Source organism: Choloepus didactylus, chromosome 3, assembly GCF_015220235.1.
Source record: "Choloepus didactylus isolate mChoDid1 chromosome 3, mChoDid1.pri, whole genome shotgun sequence".
NCBI lineage: Eukaryota > Metazoa > Chordata > Mammalia > Pilosa > Megalonychidae > Choloepus > Choloepus didactylus.
The window spans coordinates 3,509,605-3,532,968 of NC_051309.1; the positions used below are offsets into that span (position 1 = coordinate 3,509,605).

General features: G+C 42.1%; 1 protein-coding gene across 6 annotated transcripts in view; it reads left to right on the top strand.

Moving 5' to 3' along the window:
• The window catches only part of HTT (huntingtin), a 193,793-nt gene that overhangs the window by 140,660 nt on the left and 29,769 nt on the right, over nucleotides 1-23,364 (top strand). For all 6 annotated transcript variants that reach the window (XR_005215820.1, XM_037829303.1, XM_037829304.1 and 3 more), the window contains 8 exons: nucleotides 483-624; nucleotides 15,039-15,218; nucleotides 15,359-15,535; nucleotides 15,815-15,891; nucleotides 17,789-17,927; nucleotides 19,111-19,233; nucleotides 21,118-21,331; nucleotides 22,293-22,438. Coding sequence is in view for 5 of the 6 variants with exons in the window: in XM_037829303.1 (XP_037685231.1) it covers nucleotides 483-624; nucleotides 15,039-15,218; nucleotides 15,359-15,535; nucleotides 15,815-15,891; nucleotides 17,789-17,927; nucleotides 19,111-19,233; nucleotides 21,118-21,331; nucleotides 22,293-22,438 (1,198 nt within the window). In the remaining variant the exon portion in view is untranslated. The remainder of the gene's footprint in view (nucleotides 1-482; nucleotides 625-15,038; nucleotides 15,219-15,358; nucleotides 15,536-15,814; nucleotides 15,892-17,788; nucleotides 17,928-19,110; nucleotides 19,234-21,117; nucleotides 21,332-22,292; nucleotides 22,439-23,364) is intronic.

Sequence of the window (23,364 nt, forward strand, 5' to 3'; positions counted from 1 at the left end):
GGTGCAGACTTCCCACAATAATATAAATACTATGGACATGTGTAGAATTGCAACATTTAATTGGTAATTGAATAATAAGACATGAAAGTTTAAAAGTTTCCAAATCAGATTAAAAATGGGGAATTCCAAAGCAATTGCTGCATTGGCAAACATAGCCAAGGTGAGGTCATTTTCAATTTTGATATAAAAGTGTTGATTGAATGTGCAACTGGTGTATAATGGTGAATTTTGCCTTCCAGCCAAGCGTGTAATTTTCCACCTATTAAATCCTCTGTTTTCTTTAGTTTTTCATATATGCTTTTTCATGGCTTAGGAATAGAAAACTAGAGTACATAGTACACATACATCATTCTGATATTTCAATATTTAAAATAACTTGTCTGTTTTAGAACTTAGAATTAAACATAATCATCTTCAATATTTTGAACATAAGCTCACTGTCATCATAGAAATATTGAAATGCAATCTTCTGCTTCTCCTAGAAGACACAGTCTTTCCAGCACCAAGTTACTCGGTCCTCAGATGTCTGGGGCGGAGGAGGATGCTGATGTGGCCCCCAAGCTTGGGATGTGCAATAGAGAAATAGTAAGAAGAGGAGCTCTCGTTCTTTTCTGTGATTATGTTGTAAGTTTGAAAATGCGTGTACCAGGGGTGGGGGGATGGGGCAGGGCTGGAAAACCCCTGTGTAAAAGCTGTTTTATGTGGACCATCCGAAAACCAGACTGACTTCTCAGCATTCTGCTTGCTCTATCAAACTAAACACTAAAATTAATGTTTTATCCTGTTCTGAAATGTAATTAGAAAGCAGACTTGGCCCCGTAGTTACCGTGTCTTTCAGTTTGTAAAAGGTTTTATTCAGCTATCATTTATTTGTTCAGCAAATATCAAGTGACTGCTTGTACAGACATAATACTGGGCATTTTTGTTACAGAACTTAAAAAGCAATAAAACGAAACCACTGAGAGTGGACTGTAAAGGGGCTCTGATAAAAAGAAATTGTTTTAAATTAACCTGTAGAAAAGGCATTAGATGTTCATTACAGCATTTTTTTTTGTTTCATTTGTGCATTTTAAAATAGATTCTTAAGTACCATTTAAAAAAAAAAACTCTGTAGAGTTTTTTTTAATGCAATTTTATTGAAATATATTCAGGTACCATACAGTCATCCAAAGTGTACAACAGTTGTTCACAGTATCATCATAGAGTTGTGCATTCATCACCACAGTCAATATTTAAACATTTTCATTACTCCAAAAGATAAAAATAAGAATAAAAATAAAAGTATAATAGAACACCCAAAAAATCCCATAACCCTCCTTCCCCCCATTATTCATTTACTTTTTGTCCCCATTTTTCTACTCATTTGTCCATACACTGGGTAAAGGGAGTGTAAGCCATAAGGTTTTCACAGTCACAAGGTCACGCTGTATAAGCTATATAGTTACATGATCATCTTCAAGAATCAAGGATATTGAATTGCAGTTCAACAGTTTCAGTTATTTCCTTCTAGCTATTTTAATAAACTATGAACTAAAAAGGGATATCAATATAATGCATAAGAGTTACCTCTAGAATGAGCTCTTGACTCCATTTGAAATCTCTCAGCCACTGAAACTTTGTTTCATTTCACTTCCCCACTTTGGTCTGAAGGCTTTCTCAATCCCATGATGCTGGGTCCAGGCTTATCCCTAGGAGTTATGCCCCTTGCTGCCAGGGAGCCCCACACCCCTGGAAGTCATGTCTCATGTAGGGGAGAGGGCAGTGAATTCACCTGCCGAGCCGGCTTAGAGAGAGAGAGAGACCATGTCTGAGCAACAAAAGAGGTTCCCTGGCGGTGACTCTCAGGCACAATTATAAGTAGGATTAGCCTCTCCTTTGCAGTAACAAGCCTCATAAAGGCAAGCCCCAAGATTGAGGGCTCAACCTACTAAACTGGTTGTCCCCAATGCTTGTGAGAACATCAGGAATTCCCCAGCTGAGGAAGTTTAATACTTCCACATTTTCCCCCAGTCCCTCAAGGGGGCTTTGCAAATACTTTTTATTCTCTGCCCAAATTACTCTGGGATGCATCGGGGCTTCACACTAACCTGTACAAACCAACCAGATCTCACCCCTATTCAAGGTACCATGTAATTATGGTGTTTGAGTAAATTGACCATACAAGTTAAATTATATAGCATGCTACAGAAAATATAGATTTTGTACCAAATAAACATCTATTCCTTTGGTCCCATGCCAAAGCCAAAGTTTTAAAACACCGTTAATATTGTCCTCTACCCTTTAGTCTGATCTCCCCTAGTCTCAACCAAGTCAACTTCGTTCATATCCAGTCAAAGTCTGATCTCCTTTTCAGCCCTCTTTTAACAGTTGCTGCATGGGGCAGTGGCAACACTCACAGCTGCCGACCTCTGGCTCCGAGTCCCAGGCGCCACAAAGACACGCAAAGCTTTTAGGGGGACTGATGAGGTGACACACAAAACAGCTCAGCATCTCAGAATTTAGAAATATCTGTTACAACTCATGAGTGGATATGACTGCTGTAAGAGCTTACAATCTGGGAACATTGACATAAGCCTTCCCCTGATAACCTGTGCTCCCAGATTCAATTCTCAGAGTTTGCACGTTAGTGTTAGTCCATATTAGTGAGGCGTTATAATGTTTGTCTTTTCATTTCTGGCTTATTCACTCAACCTACTGTCCTCATGGTCCATTCACCTAGTTGCCTACCTCACAACTTCATTCCTCCTTGCTGCCGTTCAATTTTCCATTGTATGTATACACCGCAGTTCATCATTTATTTTCTCAGTCTGTGTACCTTTAGGCCGCCTCCATCCATTGCAAATTGTGAACACTGCCGCCACAAACACCAGTGTTCAGTGTCCACTCATGTCCCTGCTCTCAGTTCCTCCAAATATGCAACCAATAACAAAGTTGCAGAACCATACGTCTACCCCATATTTAGCTTCCTGTGGAAATACCACACTGCCCTCCAGATGGGCTGCACCATTCTACTTCTTCATCAACAGTGAATAGGTACATCCCCTTCTCCACATTTTCTCCAGCACTTGTATCCCTCTGTTTATTTTTTATACAGTTTAATTCACACACCATACGATCCATCCTAAGGAAACAATCAATGATTCCTGGTATAATCATATAGTTATGCATTTACCACCACAATCTATATGAGGACGTTTTCATTTCTTCCTCATTGAAAGAGGAAGAGGAGAGAAAAAAATGAAGAAAAAAAGATAGAAGAAAAAATAAAATAAAATATAATGAAAAGGTCATACAACACCACCAAGAATCCAATACCAATCCCTTATATCCCCCTCTTATAGACATTTAGCTTTAGTATATTGCCTTTGTGACAAATAGACCTTTCTTACAATGTTACTGTTAACTATAGACTGTAGTTTGCATTGATTGTATTTTTCCCCATACCATCCAGTTTTTAACACCTTGCAATGTTGACATTCATTTGTTCTCCCTCGTGTAAAAACCTTCTTATATTAGTATACTTAATCACCATCAGTGACCACTCTAGGCTTCACTAAGTTATACAGTTCCAGTCTTTATCCTCTGTCTTTCTTTCTGGTATCATACATACTGCTAGCCTTCCTCTTTCACCCATACTCACACTCACCTTTGCTCAGAGTACTTGCAATATTGTGCTACCATCACACAGTATTGTTCTATCTATTTCTGTATCCATATAATCAATCCTGTTGAATTTCTGTACTCCTTCAGCATTAGATGCATGGTCTCTGTCCTCTCTCTATCTCCTGATAACCTGTGTTCTCAACTTTAACTTTCAAGTTTCACCTATTAATGTTGGTTCATATTGATGAGACCATACAGTATTTGTCCTTTTGTTTCTGGCTAATTTCATTCAACATAATGTCTGCTGTCTACCATTTTGTCTTTTGGATTCTATGTGTCACATCTTATTTTACATTTTTCCCTCTCTCTCTCTCTTTTTACCCTTACTGATAGTCTTCATTTCTACACTCTTCTCTGAAGCTCTCTCTCGTCTTTTCCTATCTGCCTATAGTGCTCCCTTTAGTAATTCTCATAGAGCAGGTATCTTGTTCACAAACTCTCTCAGTGTCTGTCTGTCTAAAAATATTTTAAACTCTCCCTCATTTTTGAAGGACAGTTTTCTGGATATAGAATTCTTGACAGTTTTTCTCTTTCAGTATCTTAAATACGTCATACCACTGCCTTCTCACTTCCATGGTTTCTACTGAGAAATCTGCGTTGGTCTTATCGAACTTCCCTTGTATGTGATGGATCACTTTTGCTGCTTTCAGAATTCTCTCTTTGTCTTTGACATTTGATAATCTGATTATTTAGTGTCTTGAATTAGGTCTATTTGGATCTATTCTGTTTGGAGTCTGCTGCACTTCTTGGATCTGTAATTTTAAAGTCTTTCATAACACGTGGGAATTTTTCAGTGATTATTTCCTCCATTATTTTTTCTGCCCCTTTTCCCTTCTCTTCTTCTGGGACACCCATGACACATATATTTATGCACGTAGTGTTGTTATTCAGTTCCCTGAGACACTACTCAATAGTTGTCCATTCTTTTCTCTAGTTGTTCTTTTGTGTGTAGGATTTCAGATGTCCTGTCCTCCAGTTCATGAATCCTTTCTTCTGCCTCTTCAAGTCTGCTGTTGTATGTCTCCATTGTGTTTTTCATGTCTTCTATTGTGCCTTTCATTCCCATAAGTTCTGCATTTGTTTTTTCAAGTGTACAAATCGTTCTTTATGGTCGCCCATTGTCTTCTTTATATCCTTCATCTCTTTTGCCACATTTTCTGTCAGTTCATTGATTTTCTTTAGAAGATTTGTGTGAGCATCTTTAATTAGTTGTTTCAACTCCCGTATCTCATTTGAAGTGTAAGTTTGTTCCTTTGACTGGGCCATACATTCATTTTTCCTGGTGTGACTCATAATTTTTTGTTATCTAGGCATCTGGTTTCCTTGATTACCCCAATCAGATTTTTCCCAGACTAGACGAGCCCAGGTCTCAGGAGGGGGGTGTAATCAGTATCAAGTTTCCCTGTGGAGCAGGTTGTCAGACTTTCCTATGAGGCCTCCAGACTCTGTGCTTTTTCTATCCTGCCCAGCAGGTGGTGCTTATTGGCCTCCATCTCCCCACTGGCGTAAAGAGGTGCTTTGCCTTTAATTCTCAGTGGACCCTGTCCCTGCCAGGGGCCGAGGGTGTCAGAAGCCAAGGTTAAGCTATTTATGGTTTCGTTTTGTTTTTTTACAGGCCCTGGGGTCTGAATTCTCTGAGGGAGAGCATTCACTTAAAATGGGCCCTGCCCCCTTTTCTTAGGGAAGATAAGTCCTTTAGGGAATTACCTCCTTCACTTGAGTTTTTCCTTTGTGTCTCTGACTCTCTTAACTCCACCCTTGCCTGGGTCAGTACTGGCAATTGAAAATGCCTGAGGCTTTCTCTAATCAGTTACTTAAAATGAGAGGAAAAAAAAAAAAAAGAAATCCCCCTTTCAGAGCCAGTTCCTAGGCCCCTTCCCCCGCTCCAGTTTCACCAATTGACCAGAGTTATAACCTGGTTCTTTGTGCTCTTTTTCTTTGGACACAGAGCTTTTTGTGTTTGCTGAGCTCAGCCATTTCTAAAAGCCTCTTTTATTTACTGATTGATTGATTCTTTCCCATCAGTCCTGCCTCCTCTCTGCCTGGAGAAACTTCAGGGTTCCTTCACTGCTTGCTCTGGGTTTGTCTGTGCTTGTAGTTTGTATTCAGTAGTCCAAATTTGTTAATTAAAACCGCATTGGAGCTTGGTTGAGTTATTTTCCCTTGTTCCTAGTAGACTGCTTTGTTTTCCCACAGGGAAGTGTTCCAACTCTGCCTGCTGTGCCCGTGGGGGAGGGGTCCCGCTCTGCAGTCTTGGGGGCTTTATTTACAGTTCCGTGGTGTGGTCTCGGTCCTTTCACCCATTCCAGACTGGTGTACAATGTGTGTCTGGCCATGGATGTTCTCCAACAGGTGTTCTAGACTATTTACTAGTTGTTCCTGGCTAGTTACTTGTTGCTCTAGAGAACTAACTAAATTCCGCACCTCCTATGCTGCCTTCTTGCCCCTCTGTAGAGTTTTTAATCGTAAAAAAATTACTTTCGGAAATTTATAAAAGCCAAATACATAAACAGAGGAAAGTAAAATCTCCTGTAATCATTTTACTTGCTGTTACATGTTGGTCTGGATTTAATACTTTTTCCATATCTGTATGAAAATACATGTTTGTTTGGTACAAGCGTGGGGTCATATACATCCCACTGTCACACAGCAAAACAGTGTTATACATTCTAAATTGGAAAAGGAAGTTGATTTCAGCAATTGAACAAGAAGTTACCATAGAGTTTTTTGTTGTTGTTGTGATAGAAATTTATTAATAATCATTTTTTGCTTTACATTCCTGATGTTTAAATACTTTTTCTACTTTTGAGAATAGTTTTATATATTTATGTCATGCTGTTTTTTCACATAAATGTATGCAAAAGGGATATTCATTTTTTTTTTTACTCATCATTTTATTGAGATATATTCACATACCACGCAGTCATACAAAACAAATCGTACTTTCGATTGTTTACAGTACCATTACATAGTTTACATTCATCACCTAAATCAATCCCTGGCACCTTCATTAGTACATACACAAAAATAACAAGAATAATAATTAGAGTGAAAAAGAGCAATTGAAGTAAAAAAGAACACTGGGTACCTTTGTCTGTTTGTTTCCTTCCCCTATTTTTCTACTCATCCATCCATAAACTAGACAAAGTGGAGTGTGGTCCTTATGGCTTTCCCAATCCCATTGTCACCCCTCATAAGCTACATTTTTATACAACTGTCTTCGAGATTCATGGGGTCTGGGTTGCAGTTTGATAGTTTCAGGTATCCACCACCAGCTACCCCAATTCTTTAGAACCTAAAAAGGGTTGTCTAAAGTGTGCGTAAGAGTGCCCACCAGAGTGACCTCTCGGCTCGTTTTGGAATCTCTCTGCCACTGAAGCTTATTTCATTTCTTTTCACATCCCCCTTTTGGTCAAGAAGATATTCTCCGTCCCACGATGCCGGGTCTACATTCCTCCCCGGGAGTCATATTCTACGTTGCCATGGAGATTCACTCCCCTGGGTGTCTGATCCCACGTAGGGGGGAGGGCAGTGATTTCACCTTTCAAGTTGGCTTAGCCAGAGAGAGAGGGCCACATCTGAGCAACAAAGAGGCATTCAGGAGGAGACTCTTAGGCACAAATATAGGGAGGCCTAGCCTCTCCTTTGCAGCAACCGTCTTCCCAAGGGTAAAAGTTATGGTAGAGGGCTCAACCCATCAAACCACCAGTCCCCTATGTCTGTGGTCATGTTAGCAACCATGGAGGTAAGTTAGGCGAATACCCTTGCACTCTCCACAGGCTCCTCAAGGGGGCACTACATCTTTTTTTTTTTTCCTTGTTTTTCTTTCTTTTTTTTTTTTTTAACTTTCCCTTCTTTTTTAAATCAACTGTATGAAAAAAAAAGTTAAAAAGAAAACAAACATACAATAAAAGAACATTTCAAAGAGACCATAACAAGGGAGTAAGAAAAAGACAACTAACCTAAGATAACTGCTTAACTTCCAACATGTTCCTACTTTACCCCAAGAAAGTTACATAATAAAGCAACATTTCTGTGAACTTGTTCCTACTATATCCATCAGAATTTAACAGACCATAGTCATTTCTGGGCATCCCCAGAACGTTAAATAGCTTCTCTGTTCTTCTTGGATTATTGTTCCCCCTTCCTTAATTGCTCTCTACTGCTAGTTCCCCTACATTCTACATTATAAACCATTTGTTTTACATTTTTCAAAGTTCACATTAGTGGTAGCATATAATATTTCTCTTTTTGTGCCTGGCTTATTTCGCTCAGCATTATGTCTTCAAGGTTCATCCATGTTGTCATATGTTTCACGAGATCGTTCCTTCTTACGGCCGCATAGTATTCCATCGTGTGTATATACCACATTTTATTTATCCACTCATCTGTTGAAGGACATTTGGGTTGTTTCCATCTCTTGGCAATTGTGAATAATGCTACTATGAACATTGGCGTGCAGATATCTGTTCGTGTCACTGCTTTCCGATCTTCCGGGTATCTACCGAGAAGTGCAATCGCTGGATCGAATGGTAGCTCTATATCTAGTTTTCTAAGGAACTGCCAGACTGACTTCCAGAGTGGCTGAACCATTATACAGTCCCACCAACAATGAATAAGAGTTCCAATTTCTCCACATCCCCTCCAGCATTTGTAGTTTCCTGTTTGTTTAATGGCAGCCATTCTAACCGGTGTTAGATGGTATCTCATTGTGGTCTTAATTTGCATCTCTCTAATAGCTAGTGAAGCTGAACATTTTTTCATGTGTTTCTTGGCCATTTGTATTTCCTCTTCAGAGAACTGTCTTTTCATATCTTTTGCCCATTTTATAATTGGGCTGTCTGTACTATTGTCATTGAGTTGTAGGATTTCTTTGTATATGCAAGATATCAGTCTTTTGTCAGATACATGGTTTCCAAAAATTTTTTCCCATTGAGTTGGCTGCCTCTTTACCTTTTTGAGAAATTCCTTTGAGGTGCAGAAACTTCTAAGCTTGAGGAGTTCCCATTTATCTGTTTTCTCTTTTGTTGCTTGTGCTTTGGGTTGTAAAGTCTAGGAAGTGGCCGCCTAATACAAGGTCTTGAAGATGTTTTCCTACATTATCTTCTAGGAGTTTTATGGTACTTTCTTTTATATTGAGATCTTTCATCCATTTTGAGTTAATTTTTGTGTAGGGGGTGAGGTAGGGGTCCTCTTTCATTCTTTTGGATATGGATATCCAACTCTCCCAGCCCCATTTGTTGAAAAGACCATTATGGCTCAGTTCAGTGACTTTGGGGGGCCTTATCAAAGATCAGTCGGCCATAGATCTGAGGGTCTATCTCTGAATTCTCAATTCGATTCCATTGATCTATATGTCTATCTTTGTGCCAGTACCATGCTGTTTTGGCAACTGTGGCTTTATAATAAGCTTCAAAGTCAGGGAGTGTAAGTCCTCCCACTTCGTTTTTCTTTTTTAGAGTGTCTTTAGCAATTCGAGGCATCTTCCCTTTCCAAATAAATTTGATAACTAGCTTTTCCAAGTCTGCAAAGTAGGTTGTTGGAATTTTGATTGGGATTGCATTGAATCTGTAGATGAATTTGGGTAGAATTGACATCTTAATGACATTTAGCCTTCCTATCCATGAACATGGAATATTTTTCCATCTTTTAAGGTCCCCTTCTATTTCTTTTAGTAGAGTTATGTAGTTTTCTTTGTATAGGTCTTTTACATCTTTGGTTAAGTTTATTCCTAGGTACTTGATTTTTTTAGTTGCTATTGAAAATGGTATCTTTTTCTTGAGTGTCTCTTCAGTTTGTTCATTTCTAGCATATAGAAACATTACTGACTTACATGCATTAATCTTGTATCCCGCTACTTTGCTAAATTTGTTTATTAGCTCTAGTAGCTGTATCGTCGATTTCTCAGGGTTTTCTAGATATAAGATCATATCATCTGCAAACAATGACAGTTTTACTTCTTCTTTTCCAATTTGGATGCCTTTTATTTCTTTGTCTTGCCAGATTGCCCTGGCTAGCACTTCCAGCATAATGTTGAATAACAGTGGTGACAGCGGGCATCCTTGTCTTGTTCCTGATCTTAGAGGGAAGGCTTTCAGTCTCTCACCATTGAGTACTATGCTGGCTGTGGGTTTTTCATATATGCTCTTTATCATGTTGAGGAAGTTTCCTTCAATTCCTACCTTTTGAAGTGTTTTTATCAAAAAGGGATGTTGGATTTTGTCAAATGCTTTTTCAGCATCTATTGAGATGATCAATTGATTTTTCCCTTTCGAGTTTTTAATGTGTTGTAATACATTGATTGTTTTTCTTATGTTGAACCATCCTTGCATGCCTGGAATGAACCCCACTTGGTCATGGTGTATGATTTTTTTAATGTGTCTTTGGATTCGATTTGAAAGTATTTTGTTGAGGATTTTTGCATCTATATTCATTAGGGAGATTGGCCGGTAGTTTTCCTTTTTTGTAGCATCTTTGCCTGGTTTTGGTATTAGATTGATGTTAGCTTCATAAAATGAGTTAGGTAGTGTTCCATTTTCTTCAATGTTTTGAAAGAGTTTGAGTAAGATTGTTGTCAGTTCTTTCTGGAAAGTTTGGTAGAATTCCCCTGTGAAGCCATCTGGCCCTGGGCATTTATTTGTGGGAAGATTTTTGATGACTGATTGGATCTCTTTGCTTGTGATGGGTTGGTTGAGGTCTTCTATTTCTTCTCTGGTCAGTCTAGGTTGTTCATATGTTTCCAGGAAATTGTCCTTTTCTTCTACATTGTCCAGTTTGTTGCCATACAGTTGTTCATAATATCGTCTTATAATTTTTTTAATTTCTTCAGGATCTGCAGTTATGTCACCTTTTTCATTCATTATTTTGTTTATATGGGTCTTCTCTCTTTTTGATTTTGTCAGTGTAGCTAGGGGCTTGTCAATCTTGTTGATCTTCTCAAAGAACCAACTTTTGGTGATATTTATCCTCTCTATTGTTTTTTTGTTCTCTATGTCATTTATTTCTGCTTTAATCCTTGTTATTTCTTTTCTTCTACTTGGTTTAGGATTGGTTTGCTGTTCATTTTCTAGCTTCTTCAGTTGATGCATTAGTTCTTTGATTTTGGCTCTTTCTTCCTTTTTAATATATGCGTTTAGTGCTACAAATTTCCCCCTTAGCACTGCTTTTGCTGCATCCCATAGGTTTTGGTATGTTGTGTTCTCATTTTCATTCGTCTCTATATATTTAGCAATTTCTCTTGCTATTTCTTCTTTAACCCACTGAATGTTTAGGAGTGTGTTGTTTAACCTCCAGGTATTTGTGAATTTTCTAAGTCTCTGATGGTTATTGACTTCTAATTGTATTCCATTGTGGTCAGAGAATGTGCTTTGAATAATTTCAATCTTTTTGAGGCTTGTTTTATGTCCCAGCATATGATCTATTCTGGAGAAAGTTCCGTGAGCACTAGAAAAAAATATGTGTATCCTTGTGATTCGGGATGTAATGTCCTGTATATGTCTGTTAAATCTAATTCATTTATCAGATTGTTTAGGTTTTCAATTTCCTTATTGGTCTTCTGTCTGGTTGATCTATCTATAGGAGAGAGTGATGTGTTGAAGTCTCCCGCAATTATTGTGGAAACATCAATTGCTTCCTTTAGTTTTGCCAGTGTTTCTCTCATGTATTTTGTGGCACCTTGATTGGGTGCATAGACATTTACGATTGTTATTTCTTCTTGCTGAATTGCCCCTTTTATTAGTATGTAGTGGCCTTCTTTGTCTCTCAAAACATCCCTGCATTTGAAGTCTATTTTATCTGAGATTAATATTGCTACACCTGCTTTCTTTTGGCTGTAGCTTGCATGAAATATTTTTTTCCATCCTTTCACTTTCAGTTTCTTTGTGTCCCTGTGTCTAAGATGAGTCTCTTGTATGCAACATATTGATGGTTCATTTTTTTTGATCCATTCTGCGAATCTATATCTTTTAATTGGGGAGTTTAATCCATTTACATTCAACGTTAAAACCGTGAAGGCATTTCTTGAATCGGCCATCTTATCCTTTGGTTTATGTTTGCCATATTTTTCCCTCTCTCTATTAATATCCTTTATTGTACCCATACCGAATCTCTTTAGTACTGAACCTTTCTCCAAGTCTCTCTGTCCTGTCTTTGTTTCTCTGTCTGTAGGGCTCCCTTTAGTATCTCCAGTAGGGCAGGTCTCTTGTTAGCAAATTCTCTCAGCATTTGTTTGTCTGTGAAAAATTTAAGCTCTCCCTCAAATTTGAAGGAGAGCTTTGCTGGATAAAGTATTCTTGGCTGGAAATTTTTCTCACTCAGAATCTTAAATATATCGTGCCACTGCCTTCTTGCCTCCATGGTGGCTGCTGAGTAGTCACTACTTAGTCTTATGCTGTTTCCTTTGTATGTGGTGAATTGCTTTTCTCTTGCTGCTTTCAGAACTTGCTCCTTCTCTTTTGTGTTTGACAGTGTGATCAGTATATGTCTCGGAGTGGGTTTATTTGGATTTATTCTATTTGGGGTTCGCTGAGCATTTATGATTTGTGTATTTATGTTGTTTGGAAGATTTGGGAAGTTTTCCCCAACAATTTCTTTGAATACTCTTCCTAGACCTTTACCCTTTTCTTCCCCTTCTGGGACACCAATGAGTCTTATATTCGGACGTTTCATATTATCTATCATATCCCTGAGGTCCATTCGATTTTTTCAATTTTTTTCCCCATTCTTTCTTTTATGCTTTCATTTTCCATTCTGTCATCTTCCAGGTCACTGATTCGTTGTTCAACTTCCTCTAGTCTTGTACTATGAGTGTCCAGAGTCTTTTTAATTTGGTCAACAGTTTCTTTAATTTCCATAAGATCATCCATTTTTTTATTTAGTCTTGCAATGTCTTCTTTATGCTCTTCTAGAGTCTTCTTGATTTCCTTTATATCCCGTACTATGGTCTCATTGTTCATCTTTAGTTGTTTGAGTAGCTGCTCTAGGTGCTGTGTCTCTTCTGGTCTTTTGATTTGGGTGCTTGGGCTTGGGTTATCCATATCGTCTGTTTTTTTCATATGCTTTATAATTTTCTGTTGTTTTTGGCCTCGTGGCATTTGCTGAACTTGATAGGGTTCTTTTAGGGTTTGTAGACCTATTGAAGTCCTTATCTCTAATTTATCAGATCTACAGCTTCGTGGAGTACAGTTTCTCTAACTAACCAGCAGGTGGCGTCCACGAGCCACCTGTTCTCCACAAGCCAGTTCTCCCCTGCTTAGCCTTTTTGGTGAGTGGGGGAGTGAGTCTTGTGGGGCCCAATTGGTGTACCAAGCTTGCGTGTGTAGTTGGTGTTGCCCGCCCTGTATGTGGGGCGTGTTTCTGGGCAGTCGGGGAGGTGGGGTGGCCCTAACAATCAAATCTCCCTGGTGATCCTAGAGTTTTAAAGCTGCTGCAATAGTCTAATCCTTCAGTTCAGTCCTGCCACAGTTTGTCTCTGCCACTGACCCACAAGTCCTTGGTATTGGCGTATGGCTCCTGAGACTTGCAAGTGGGCCCCTCTTCCAGGCTGTGCACCCCGGGTCCTCTGTTGAGGGATGACTGTGCTATGTCACAGGTGAGTGCCGTCCCCCCAGGGCAGTTCTGGGCTGCTGGGCTGTGTAGGGAGGCTCCCAGTCTGCTCAAATGATGGCTGAGTGGGGCTTTGTTAATTCACACTGCTCCACCTTCCCAACTCTGGGACAATCAGCTGAGGTTGCAGGGAAGGCTAATGTCCACGCCCAGTTTTGTGGTGTGTGCCTGTTATTTGAAGCACTTCCGTCACACTGGGTTGTCTGGGGCAGCTCTGGGCTATGGGGCTGGCGATGGGCAGGAGTGTTTCCTGTCCACCAGGATGGTGGCTGTGAGCGGACACCCCCCTTTTCTTGGGAAGTTGTGGTGTTTAGTGAATTTTCTCAGCCACTGGATTATTGCCTTTTGTCTCAGAGCTCTCTTAGTTCTGCTCTTGACTTGACATGCCCAAATTAAAAGTCTTTGAAGCTTTCTGTATTGGCCTTCTTAGAGTAATTGTTTTAGAAAAAGAAAAAAGGATTAAAAAAAAAAAAAAAAAAGGGCCCTCCTCAGAGATCTAATGGGTTATTGAAATGCTAATAGACAAAGCATCCAGGGCCATTAAGGAAAGGTCCACAGGGCAGAGAGATGGGCTTTTCTTCGGGATTTGCATATGCGCCTCAAGGCCTGAGCTCCGCCCTTCCCCTTTCTGTGTTCACCAGAACTCCAAAAATCCTCTGCTTTTATTTTGGAGTTTTTCGTGTTGTTTTTTTTTTTCTATGCCTGTCTCCTCTCTGCTGGGCTGGCTGCTCTCAGATTCTCTGGTGTGTGGTCTCAGTCTATCTATGGTTGGAGTTTGGATCAGTAGAATGAGTTTCTGATAAGGGCTGCCACTGCAGTTCTCCCTTCTCCTTCCCGGAGCTGACAGCCCCTCCTCCCACGGGACTGAGCCTGGCAGGGAGGGGCGCGGGTCCCCTGGCCGCAAAAACTTACAGATTTCGCTGATCTCAGCAGTTCGACATTTTCATGAGTGTTGTATGAAGTATGCCCAAAGACAGATTGCTCTGTGGTGTCCAGTCCACGCAGTTCCTGGCTTTCTACCTACTTTCCTGGAGGAGTAACTAAAAGATACAGCTCACCAGTCTGCCATCTTGCCCCGCCCTCGATATTCATTTTTTATAAGTTAATACTGTCAAATTTTCCCAAATGAAAAACACTAATTATTAATCATATATCAAGGAATTGACAAAGTTTTACAGTTTATGCCTACAAGGATTATGAATCTGGATGAAAAGGGAACACATATGCTTAAAAATGGAAATTTTCTTGATTCCTTCTAAGTGAAGAAATGTGGAATCTGTTCATTTTTTGGTTCAGTTATTCTGTCAAGCCTGTGGCTGGCAGAGTGAAATCTTTTTCCCCACTGAACTGTTAGAAAGCTGGAGGACAAGTCCCTCTGGAGCCACCGCTCAGTAGGCCACCCTGAGGCCTTGCAGAGGGCGCGGTGCTGTGGAGGCCATCCCTTCTGTCGTGTGCCAGTACCTGCAGGGGCCACACTGCTCACATGCACACTCCAGCTGCTCTTGGACCACAGCTAGGGCCCATGGGCAGGGTGCCCATCAATGTCCGCGCAGCAGCCGGGGCTGCTCCTCCCACAGCTGTCCTTTGGCCGTCTACTCAAGTCTCATGGAGCTAGGCTGCTACGTCCCATCCGTCTGTGGAGCCTGACCTCACAGGGCTGGTCCCGGTGTCTGGGGGGAGGTGGCGGGCTCTGCCTGCTGAGCTTCCTTCCCTGTCAATTATCTGGGTCCAATTATCTGTCTGCTGAGAGTGACTCTCTCGTATCCCCTCAGTGTCAGAACCTCCACGACTCCGAGCACGTAGCGTGGCTTATTGTGAACCACGTTCAAGATCTGATCAGCCTGTCTCATGAACCTCCGGTTCAGGATTTTATCAGCGCCGTTCACCGGAATTCTGCGGCTAGTGGACTTTTTATCCAGGCGATTCAATCTCGTTGTGAAAATCTTTCTACTGTAAGTCTTCAGACTGCCAGTTATTGCCAACCATAGCTTTCTGCCACAAAAGAAAAAAAGGACGTTTACTGAAATGTTTAGAATGCTAATTTCCTATTGGCAAAATAATCTGCACTCTTTCTTTCCTTTTCAAATGTTAGCCAACCACTCTGAAGAAGACTCTTCAGTGCTTGGAAGGGATCCACCTCAGCCAGTCAGGAGCAGTGCTGACACTCTATGTGGACAGGCTTCTGTGTACCCCCTTCCGGGTGCTGGCTCGCATGGTGGACACCCTCGCTTGTCGCCGCGTAGAGATGCTTTTGGCTGCAAATTTACAGGTAGCTGAGAAAACACTGATACTGATTTATATTGAAACCTTAGCCAAGCAAGCGAAACAGTTGGGTGGTCACTTTTCCACAGGCATTTTCTTCGCGTGTCCACTAATAGAAACATGCACAGCACACACAGACTTGTCATTCCCTGGGTGTCTCATACTGTCGTCTAGTCTGACTTTGTTAAAATGAGCCAAACCTGTTGCCATTGGTCCTTTTTAAATGAGAAGATTATTTGGTCTCATTGTGTGTTGCAAACCCACTGATGTGTTCTGTTTTCTATAGAGCAGCATGTCTCAGTTACCAGTGGAAGAGCTGAACAGAATCCAGGAGTATCTGCAGAGAAGTGGCTTAGCTCTCAGGTAAGGCTGGACCTCCGGGTCCTTTTCGCTTGTAGGTCACCCAGGGTATAAAATCTCAGATTTGTAAGGGGATAGATTCACAAGAGGACAAGAAGTCAATGTACTTTATAAATGGGCTTACACCAGGAGTGCCTTAATAGAAAACCTTCTTAAATGTTAAGAAATTGGATCTCATTTTATAGGAAGTGAAAAGAAACTGCCACTATCATCTTTTGCATAAATGGAGATATGCTTGTACTCCAGTTGGGTACTTGGCAGGTAGTAGGTGTTTATGTCACCTTTCTCTACTCACTGTTCCATGGTGGATGGGAGTGTGGGCTTTATCTTGGCAAAGTCAAAGCATATAATCTAATTGCTAAGTGTTCCAGTTTGCTAAAGCTGCCAGAATGCAAAATACCAGAAATGGATTGGCTTTTACAATGAGTTTTATTAGTTCACAAATTTACAATTCTAAGGCCATGAAAATGTCCAAATTAAGATATTAAGAGGTAGAGACCTTCTCTGAGGGAAGGCTGCTGGCATCTGGGGTTCCTCTGTCACTTGGGAAGGCACATGACTGGCTCTGCTAAACCTTCTCTCCTGGGTTTAGCTTCTGGTTTAAGGCTTTCTCCAAAATGTCTCTGAGCTTCTGTTGCAGCTCCTATGGGTGCTTCCTTGCTTCTCCCAGGGGCAAACTCTGGATTATATATCTTAGCTTCTCTCCAAAATGTCTCTCTCAGCTTCTCCAAGTGTCTGGGTCTGTGTTGGCTCTGAGCTCTCTCTCTCTCCCTCCCTGAGCTCTCTTCAGGACCCACCTTGAATGGATGGGGCCACACCTCCATGGAAATAATCTATTCAAAAGGTCCTACCCACAACTGGGTGGGTCACATCTCCATGGAAGTAATGTAATCACAAAGTCCCACCCACAACAGGTCTACCTCCACTAGATTGAATTAAAAGAATGTGGCTTTTCTGGGGTACTTAACAGTTTCAAACCAGCACACTAAGTAAGAATTGCTAAATCTGGAAGATGTAGATCTTAGCATGTAGGAATTATGTCTGCGACCTGTTAAAATTTTGTTGCAAAATTTTAGAAGCCTTTTATCAGAAATCGTTATATCTATCGTGTGAGTGTGTTTCCATGATTTCCAAAAAATTAAGAAAGGATTTGACCTTTTATTCTCCTCAGGGGAGAGCATTTGTGTGTGTGTGTGAATATGACTGTTATATTGTGATTTCCATCTTAAAAGTAGCTTGTGGGTGGTGTCTTTAAATAGGTTGGGGTATAGTTTGATGGCAGGACACAATTTTGGAGCGTTTTTTGGATTGCAGAGCTAGGTTGTAATTTGCGTTATGAAGTTGTCACTCTCAGAGCCGATGATGTGACGTCAAACCATGATTAGCTTTTGACCCTACGCTTGTTATTCAGCTCAGGTGAGGAAGATTATTAATGTCTCGGGCAGATGAGTTGGTTCTTACACGAAATGACCAAAAATTAGTATAAACCATATATTGTTAGGAGATTAAATAGAAGATTTCACGGACTTGAATCTTAAGACAGATGATCTATTTGCATTTTAAAGAATACCTTTATTTACTATTATACTATATATTATCTATTGTAATGTTTGAGTAAAAATGAAATTTCTTAAAAGTATTTATAGAGAGCAAGCGGTGGTTATTACAAGTGAACTTAGGCCTGACTTTGCATCGTGACCTGCTTGGGTGTTGATGAGAAAATAGCCATGAAGGAAAGTTTTGAACAAGGTGAACAAGTTGCATCTATTCAAAACAAGAAGCCACTATTGTTTCTTCCTTACGTACTATATTTCTAGAACTCTGGTTTGCAAAGTTCAGACTAAGCCTAAATTTAAAAAAAAAAAATTGTGCTGTAATTTCATTTGTGTTTGTATTTTAGACACCAAAGACTGTATTCCCTGCTGGACAGATTCCGTCTCTCCACTGTCCCAGAGTCCCTTAGCCCTTCTCCTCCAGTCACTTCCCACCCCCTGGACGGGGACGGGCAGCTGTCGCTGGAAACAGTGAATCCCGACAAAGTGAGTGTCTGCAGGTCAGAGACACCATGCACCAAGGGTGTTGTGGGACGGGCCTTTCTCTGTGTGCGAGGAGAGGCCGGGGGCGGCGGGTGCTCAGGCTGGCTCATGCCGCAGGCTCTCCACCAGTGATAGTGCTGGGCACACACCACGGGCGCTTCAGGCCCAGCCCAGCCTTGAGTGGCTCTGATCGGGGTGTGGGGTGGAAACATCTGGGGGCTCTGAGGAGTTCCAGTGAGAAGGGCACTGCTGACTTGGAACTCCCGTGGCAGGGCGTGTGGAGTCAGGGTGGCTGTGCGGCTGGCTTAGGATGTGGTGGGCGAAGCCTTCAGGCCCAGCCACTGCTCCAGCTCTCCCTCCGCGTGGTAACTCGGCCACTCCCAGGACACCCAGCTCACCCTCCTCGCCCTCCTCACCTTCGTGCCCACACTTCAGCGTTACGGACCATTTGGGTCCCAGCCTGCTGCCTGTGTCGCCTGCTGAGGGTTGGCTGATGTGGCAGACCTCTCCTCTTCCCTGTCCAGCTTCTGCAGGAAGACTAGCCAGACTGGAGGAATTACGATTGCTTCTTTTCTTTTCTCTTTTGAGATGGTAGGAAGAGAACTGGTACCAAGTAGTACTTTCTTGGAGAGAGAGTCCAGTCTGAAGATTGATTGCAAAAGCCACCATGTTTAGGATAGCAAAAAGTCAGGCCTGTTTTCTCAGTCTCTATTCATCGAGTGCCTCCTTTGCCCCAGGCAGTGGTGAGAGGGAAAGAAAACAGACAGCCCCAATAGAGGGTGATTGTGGAGCACCAAATGAGGGAGGGACACACATGAGGGACCACTAACCCTTAACACTGTCATGGGTGTGGAAGGACACTCAGAAGTTCACCGGGTGAAAGGGGAGGTGGAGAGGCTGTCCAGGGCAGGTGACAGCAAGGCTGAAGGCACAGACTTCGTTGCAGTTCCTGTGGGAGAGACCTGTGCTGTAGTGAACTGTGAGCCTAGCCCATTCCTGTTTCCAACCCAAATCTTATATTGCTGAAGCTGCGTTCATGTCCACGGTGGGGAAGGCCCTTTCCTTTGGTCTGGCACCACCGGGCACGCTGGGCATTTGACGAAGAAACAACCACTCCTGGGAGAGTTGAAGCCCCTTGAGCACCCTGTCCCAATGCATCCCGGTTATTCACCCATTCTTCTTCCAGGACTGGTATGCGCGTCTTGTCAAATCCCAGTGTTGGACAAAGTCAGATTCTGCACTGCTGGAAGGAGCAGAGCTGATGAACCGCCTTCCTCCTGGTGAGCTGAGTGTGCTCATGACAAGCCCGGTAAGCGCTTTGCACAGGAGGAGGCTGGAGAATTGCTGGCTTCCTCTTGGTGCTCACACATTTGTGGGTTTGATTCATTTCACCGTGACATGCTCTACTCACCACATGCAGCCACTCCCCTCTGCCTTAATGCAGAGACTGATCTAGACAGTGTTCAGACATTGTTCCAGCCACATCCTGCCTTGGAATCCCAAAAGAGGCGAGTTGTGTTTCACTCAGCTTTTCAGGTGTTTAAAGAGAATGTATGCACACTCTTAGGTTACAATCAATTCTTAAGTATTTGTTCTCCATGGCAATGAGGGAAGAAGGGTCTTGGAATGGTGTCATAGTGAAAAGTTTAAATAAAAATCTTGAAGGAAAAAACCTTGTTCATGGTGTTCTGGAAATTTATCTTTAGGAGAAAGCTCCTCTCGAATAGATGTAGTTAGCCCCCCCCCGACAATGAAGTAAGGTCCCCCCACTAGATATCGTAAGGTCCTTCCCCCACCTCAACTGGATGTAGTAAGATCCTCACCACCCCCCACTACATGTAGTAAGGTCTGCTCTTCCGTCCGCCACGGATGTAGTACAGTCCTCTCCCCACACTGGATGTGGTAAGTCCTCTCCCCACGCTGGATGTAGTAAGGTTCTCTCCCCCCACTGGATGTGCTAAGGTCCTCTCCCCACACTGGATGTGGTAAGGTCCTCTCTCCCACTGGATGTGGTAAGTCCTCTCTCCACGCTGGATGTAGTACAGTCCTCTCCCCCCACTGGATGTGCTAAGGTCCTCTCCCCACACTGGGTACAGTGTGTATTGTGCAGAGCTGGCCCAGGAGGCCCATGCCGGGTGTCCAAGTCCTGTTGACAGGCGGTGTGAGGAAAAGAGGACTCCCTTTTAGGGATTGCTCAGCCATGGCTTTAGCGGGGTTCTTTCTCAGAACTACTAGAATGAGGAGTTGATTAAACCTCCTGGTGCTGAGTATCAGGTGGAAATGTGGGAAGCTGGGTGAGTGGGTGATGAGGTACGTGAGGGGTCGCAGCCGGATGAGGTACCTGTTGTGGAAGAGCCTTTAGGGATGTGGCAGCACAACAGTGTGTCCAAAGCACGGATTCTTCCTGTTTCAAAATGGGAACGACACTGAAAAACTAACAAGACAGTTGGCCAAAACACAATTTTGCTAAAATTCAGTGAAAGCTGATTTGTTGAATGATAAATTTGCTGAATGGCCAATTTATTGAATTTGCCGAATTTGCTGATTGAGCTTTTAACAGCTTTTAAGGTAATGGCTGTTAGCAGGAAGGATCAATCTTGATTACTGATAATTTTTTGAATATCAGCTAAACTAAGATGATATTCTACCTGAGAAATTTGTCCAAAAAATCTTTAAGTGGTTAAAAAAACAAACAGTTGGCAGAACACTCATTACAAATTTAAACATTTTGATATGAAAGGCTATTTTTCCAACCAAAATTCTGTTACTTATATGGCTACTTTGATTTATTTCAGCTGCTTTTGAGCATCATTTTTCTTTTTTAAACTTTAGGAATGGTTGGTCTTTCAAATTATTTCTCAAATGGCACATCAGCCTCAATATTGTATCTTTATCAATTAAAATTTGGTCATGTTAAATTTTTTATTTTAAACAAGCCCAAAAGCATTAAAAAGAAATAAATATTACTTTAAAATTAAAGTGTCCAAAAGAGATCAGAAATATACTTTACTGCGCATTCATTCAATGGCTTTGTCCATTTCTTTATAGCAGAGGTAGCATTCTTAAAACTATTTTTATGGTACACTGATCTGTGTTACCTCAGGAATGTTTGCATTATCCTTTCTTCTTTTGCCTGATTGAAAGCTCACAATTTGTTTTTGTTGTAATTCAGCCTCTAATGCTCTCATTTCAGGAATTCAACTTAAGCCTGTTAGCTCCGTGCTTAAGCCTGGGTGTGTCTGAAATTTCTGGGGCTCAGAAGAGTCACCTTTTCGAAACAGCCCGTGTGGTCACCCTGGACCGTGTGTCGAGCCTTGTTCAGCAGCTTCCTGCCACCCACCAAGTTTTCCAACCATTCCTTCCCATGGAGTCCTCAACCTACTGGAGCAAGTTGAATGATCTGTTTGGTAATTAACATAAAACCTTCTCTTATTTTTAAAAACAGGTGCAAAGCTCAGCACAGTGCTTTGCACAGAGGAAATACACAATAAATGCTATTGATCCAATAAATAGAAAACATTTAAAAAGGTAAAAAAATGTACAATGTTTTGTACTTGTATTTCATGATATTAAAACAATGAAGTTTAAAAAAAAGGTATTTGAGAAGCACCGCTGGGGTTCTTAGCTCTGCATTTCTCTGTGTTGGTCCTTTGCCACTCGTTGATACAGTCGAGGTTCAAGGCCCCTGAGGAATACTTGGCTGGCCTCAGGGCCACACAAGTGTCTGAAACGCATGCAGTTGTTAGGGGGTTGTTTTGGTTTGCTAAAGTTGCTGGAATGTAATCTACCAAAAATGGGTTGGCTTTTACAGTGGGGATTTATTAGCTTACAAACTTACATTTCTGAGGCCATGAAAATGTCCCAATTAAGGTATCAACAGGATGAACCTTCTCTGAAGACAGGCTGCTGGCATCTGGGGCTCCTCTGTCACACGGGAAGGCACATGGCCAGTGTCTGCTGGCCCTTCATTTCTGGGTTTTGTTGCTTTCACGTTCTGGTTCCCTGAGTTTCTGTGGGTCCTCTCTTAGCTCCTCGGGGCTTTTCTCTGGGAACTTCTCTTGGTTTCATCTCTCATAAAGGACTCCAGTAAAAGGAGTAAGACCCACCTTGAGGCAACTTCTCAATTGAAACAACCTAATCAAAAGGTCCTTCCCACAGCAGGTCGGCACCCACAGGGATGGATTAAAAGAACCTGGCCTTTTCTGGGGTACATAACAGCTTCAAACTACCACAGGGATATGTGCAGAGACACTCTTCTAAGGAATGCTGCTTTTAGCTTTCATCAGCTTCTCAAAGAATTGCTTGACTGCTTGTAAAAGTTAACTCCTGGTAGCAGATGCATCTACCCACAGAGCCCTTGTGTTCCAGGGGACGCTGTGCTGTACCCCACGCTGACCACGCTGGCCCGGGCCCTGGCGCAGTACTTGGTGGTGCTCCCCCAGCTGCCTGGCCACTTGCACCTTCCTCCTGAGAAGGAGAGGGACACCATCAAGTTCGTGGTGATGACACTCGAGGTAGGGGGCAGAGGGCAGGCAGCCGCGGAGCTCAAAGCAGTGAGAAAGTGCACGTCTGTGGGGAAGGGGCAGGGAGGTTTGTGAAGTGTGTGAGAATGTAAAGCAGCTTCCTTTGAAAAACAAGATCCCTGGCAGCCCAATGGGTTAGCTCCCCAGATGTTCAGCCTTAACTCTGTGAGACAGTTGAGATGGCAGTCACTGTCCCTGCTTTACAGAGCTCAGAAAACTCCCACTTAGAGGGGCTGGGGCTCAGTCCCAGATCACAGGGTTTGGACTCCTACCGACAGTCCCCTTTCCACTCCACCCTGACTGACTCTGGGGAGCAGGCTTAGGGGCAAAAGGGTCAATAACAGAGAAGCAAAGTGAGCTGGGGAGAGGAATACAAACCCTTCAGGAGTATCCCCAGATACTGTAGGGGACTTACGTTGTGCACTCATATATGCCTTTATTTCCTTGATTCTAAGATACCTTTGATTGTAGGACAGACCATCCATTAAAGTTTTTTTCCCAGCAAAAAAAGAAGCACTACAAATGTAATATGGATCCTAATTTTAGAAACTTAAAGAAATAACCTGGGAAATTTATTATGCTTTAAATTGAGCAGTAAACCTGGACATTTCAGCCATGGGAGAATTGCACATTCAACTGATATTAACATGTTTAATTACCAAAAAACTGTGCCCCTTGCGGATGGATGGCCTTCTCATTAGCCTCTGGAAAGTGGTCTGACATGCTTCCTTGGTGAGCAGAGGCCCAGAGGGACAGAGCCTAAGCAAGGGCCTGCACTTCTGAGCCAGCAGAGGCTCTCCTGCATTCCCCACCTAGAGCAGGGCAGGGCAGAAGGGCGTTCACACAGCCGGGTGAGAATTGCTGAGTAGGCACTTACCCCGAGCCAGGCAGGCCCTAGACCACTTCAGAGAGGACGT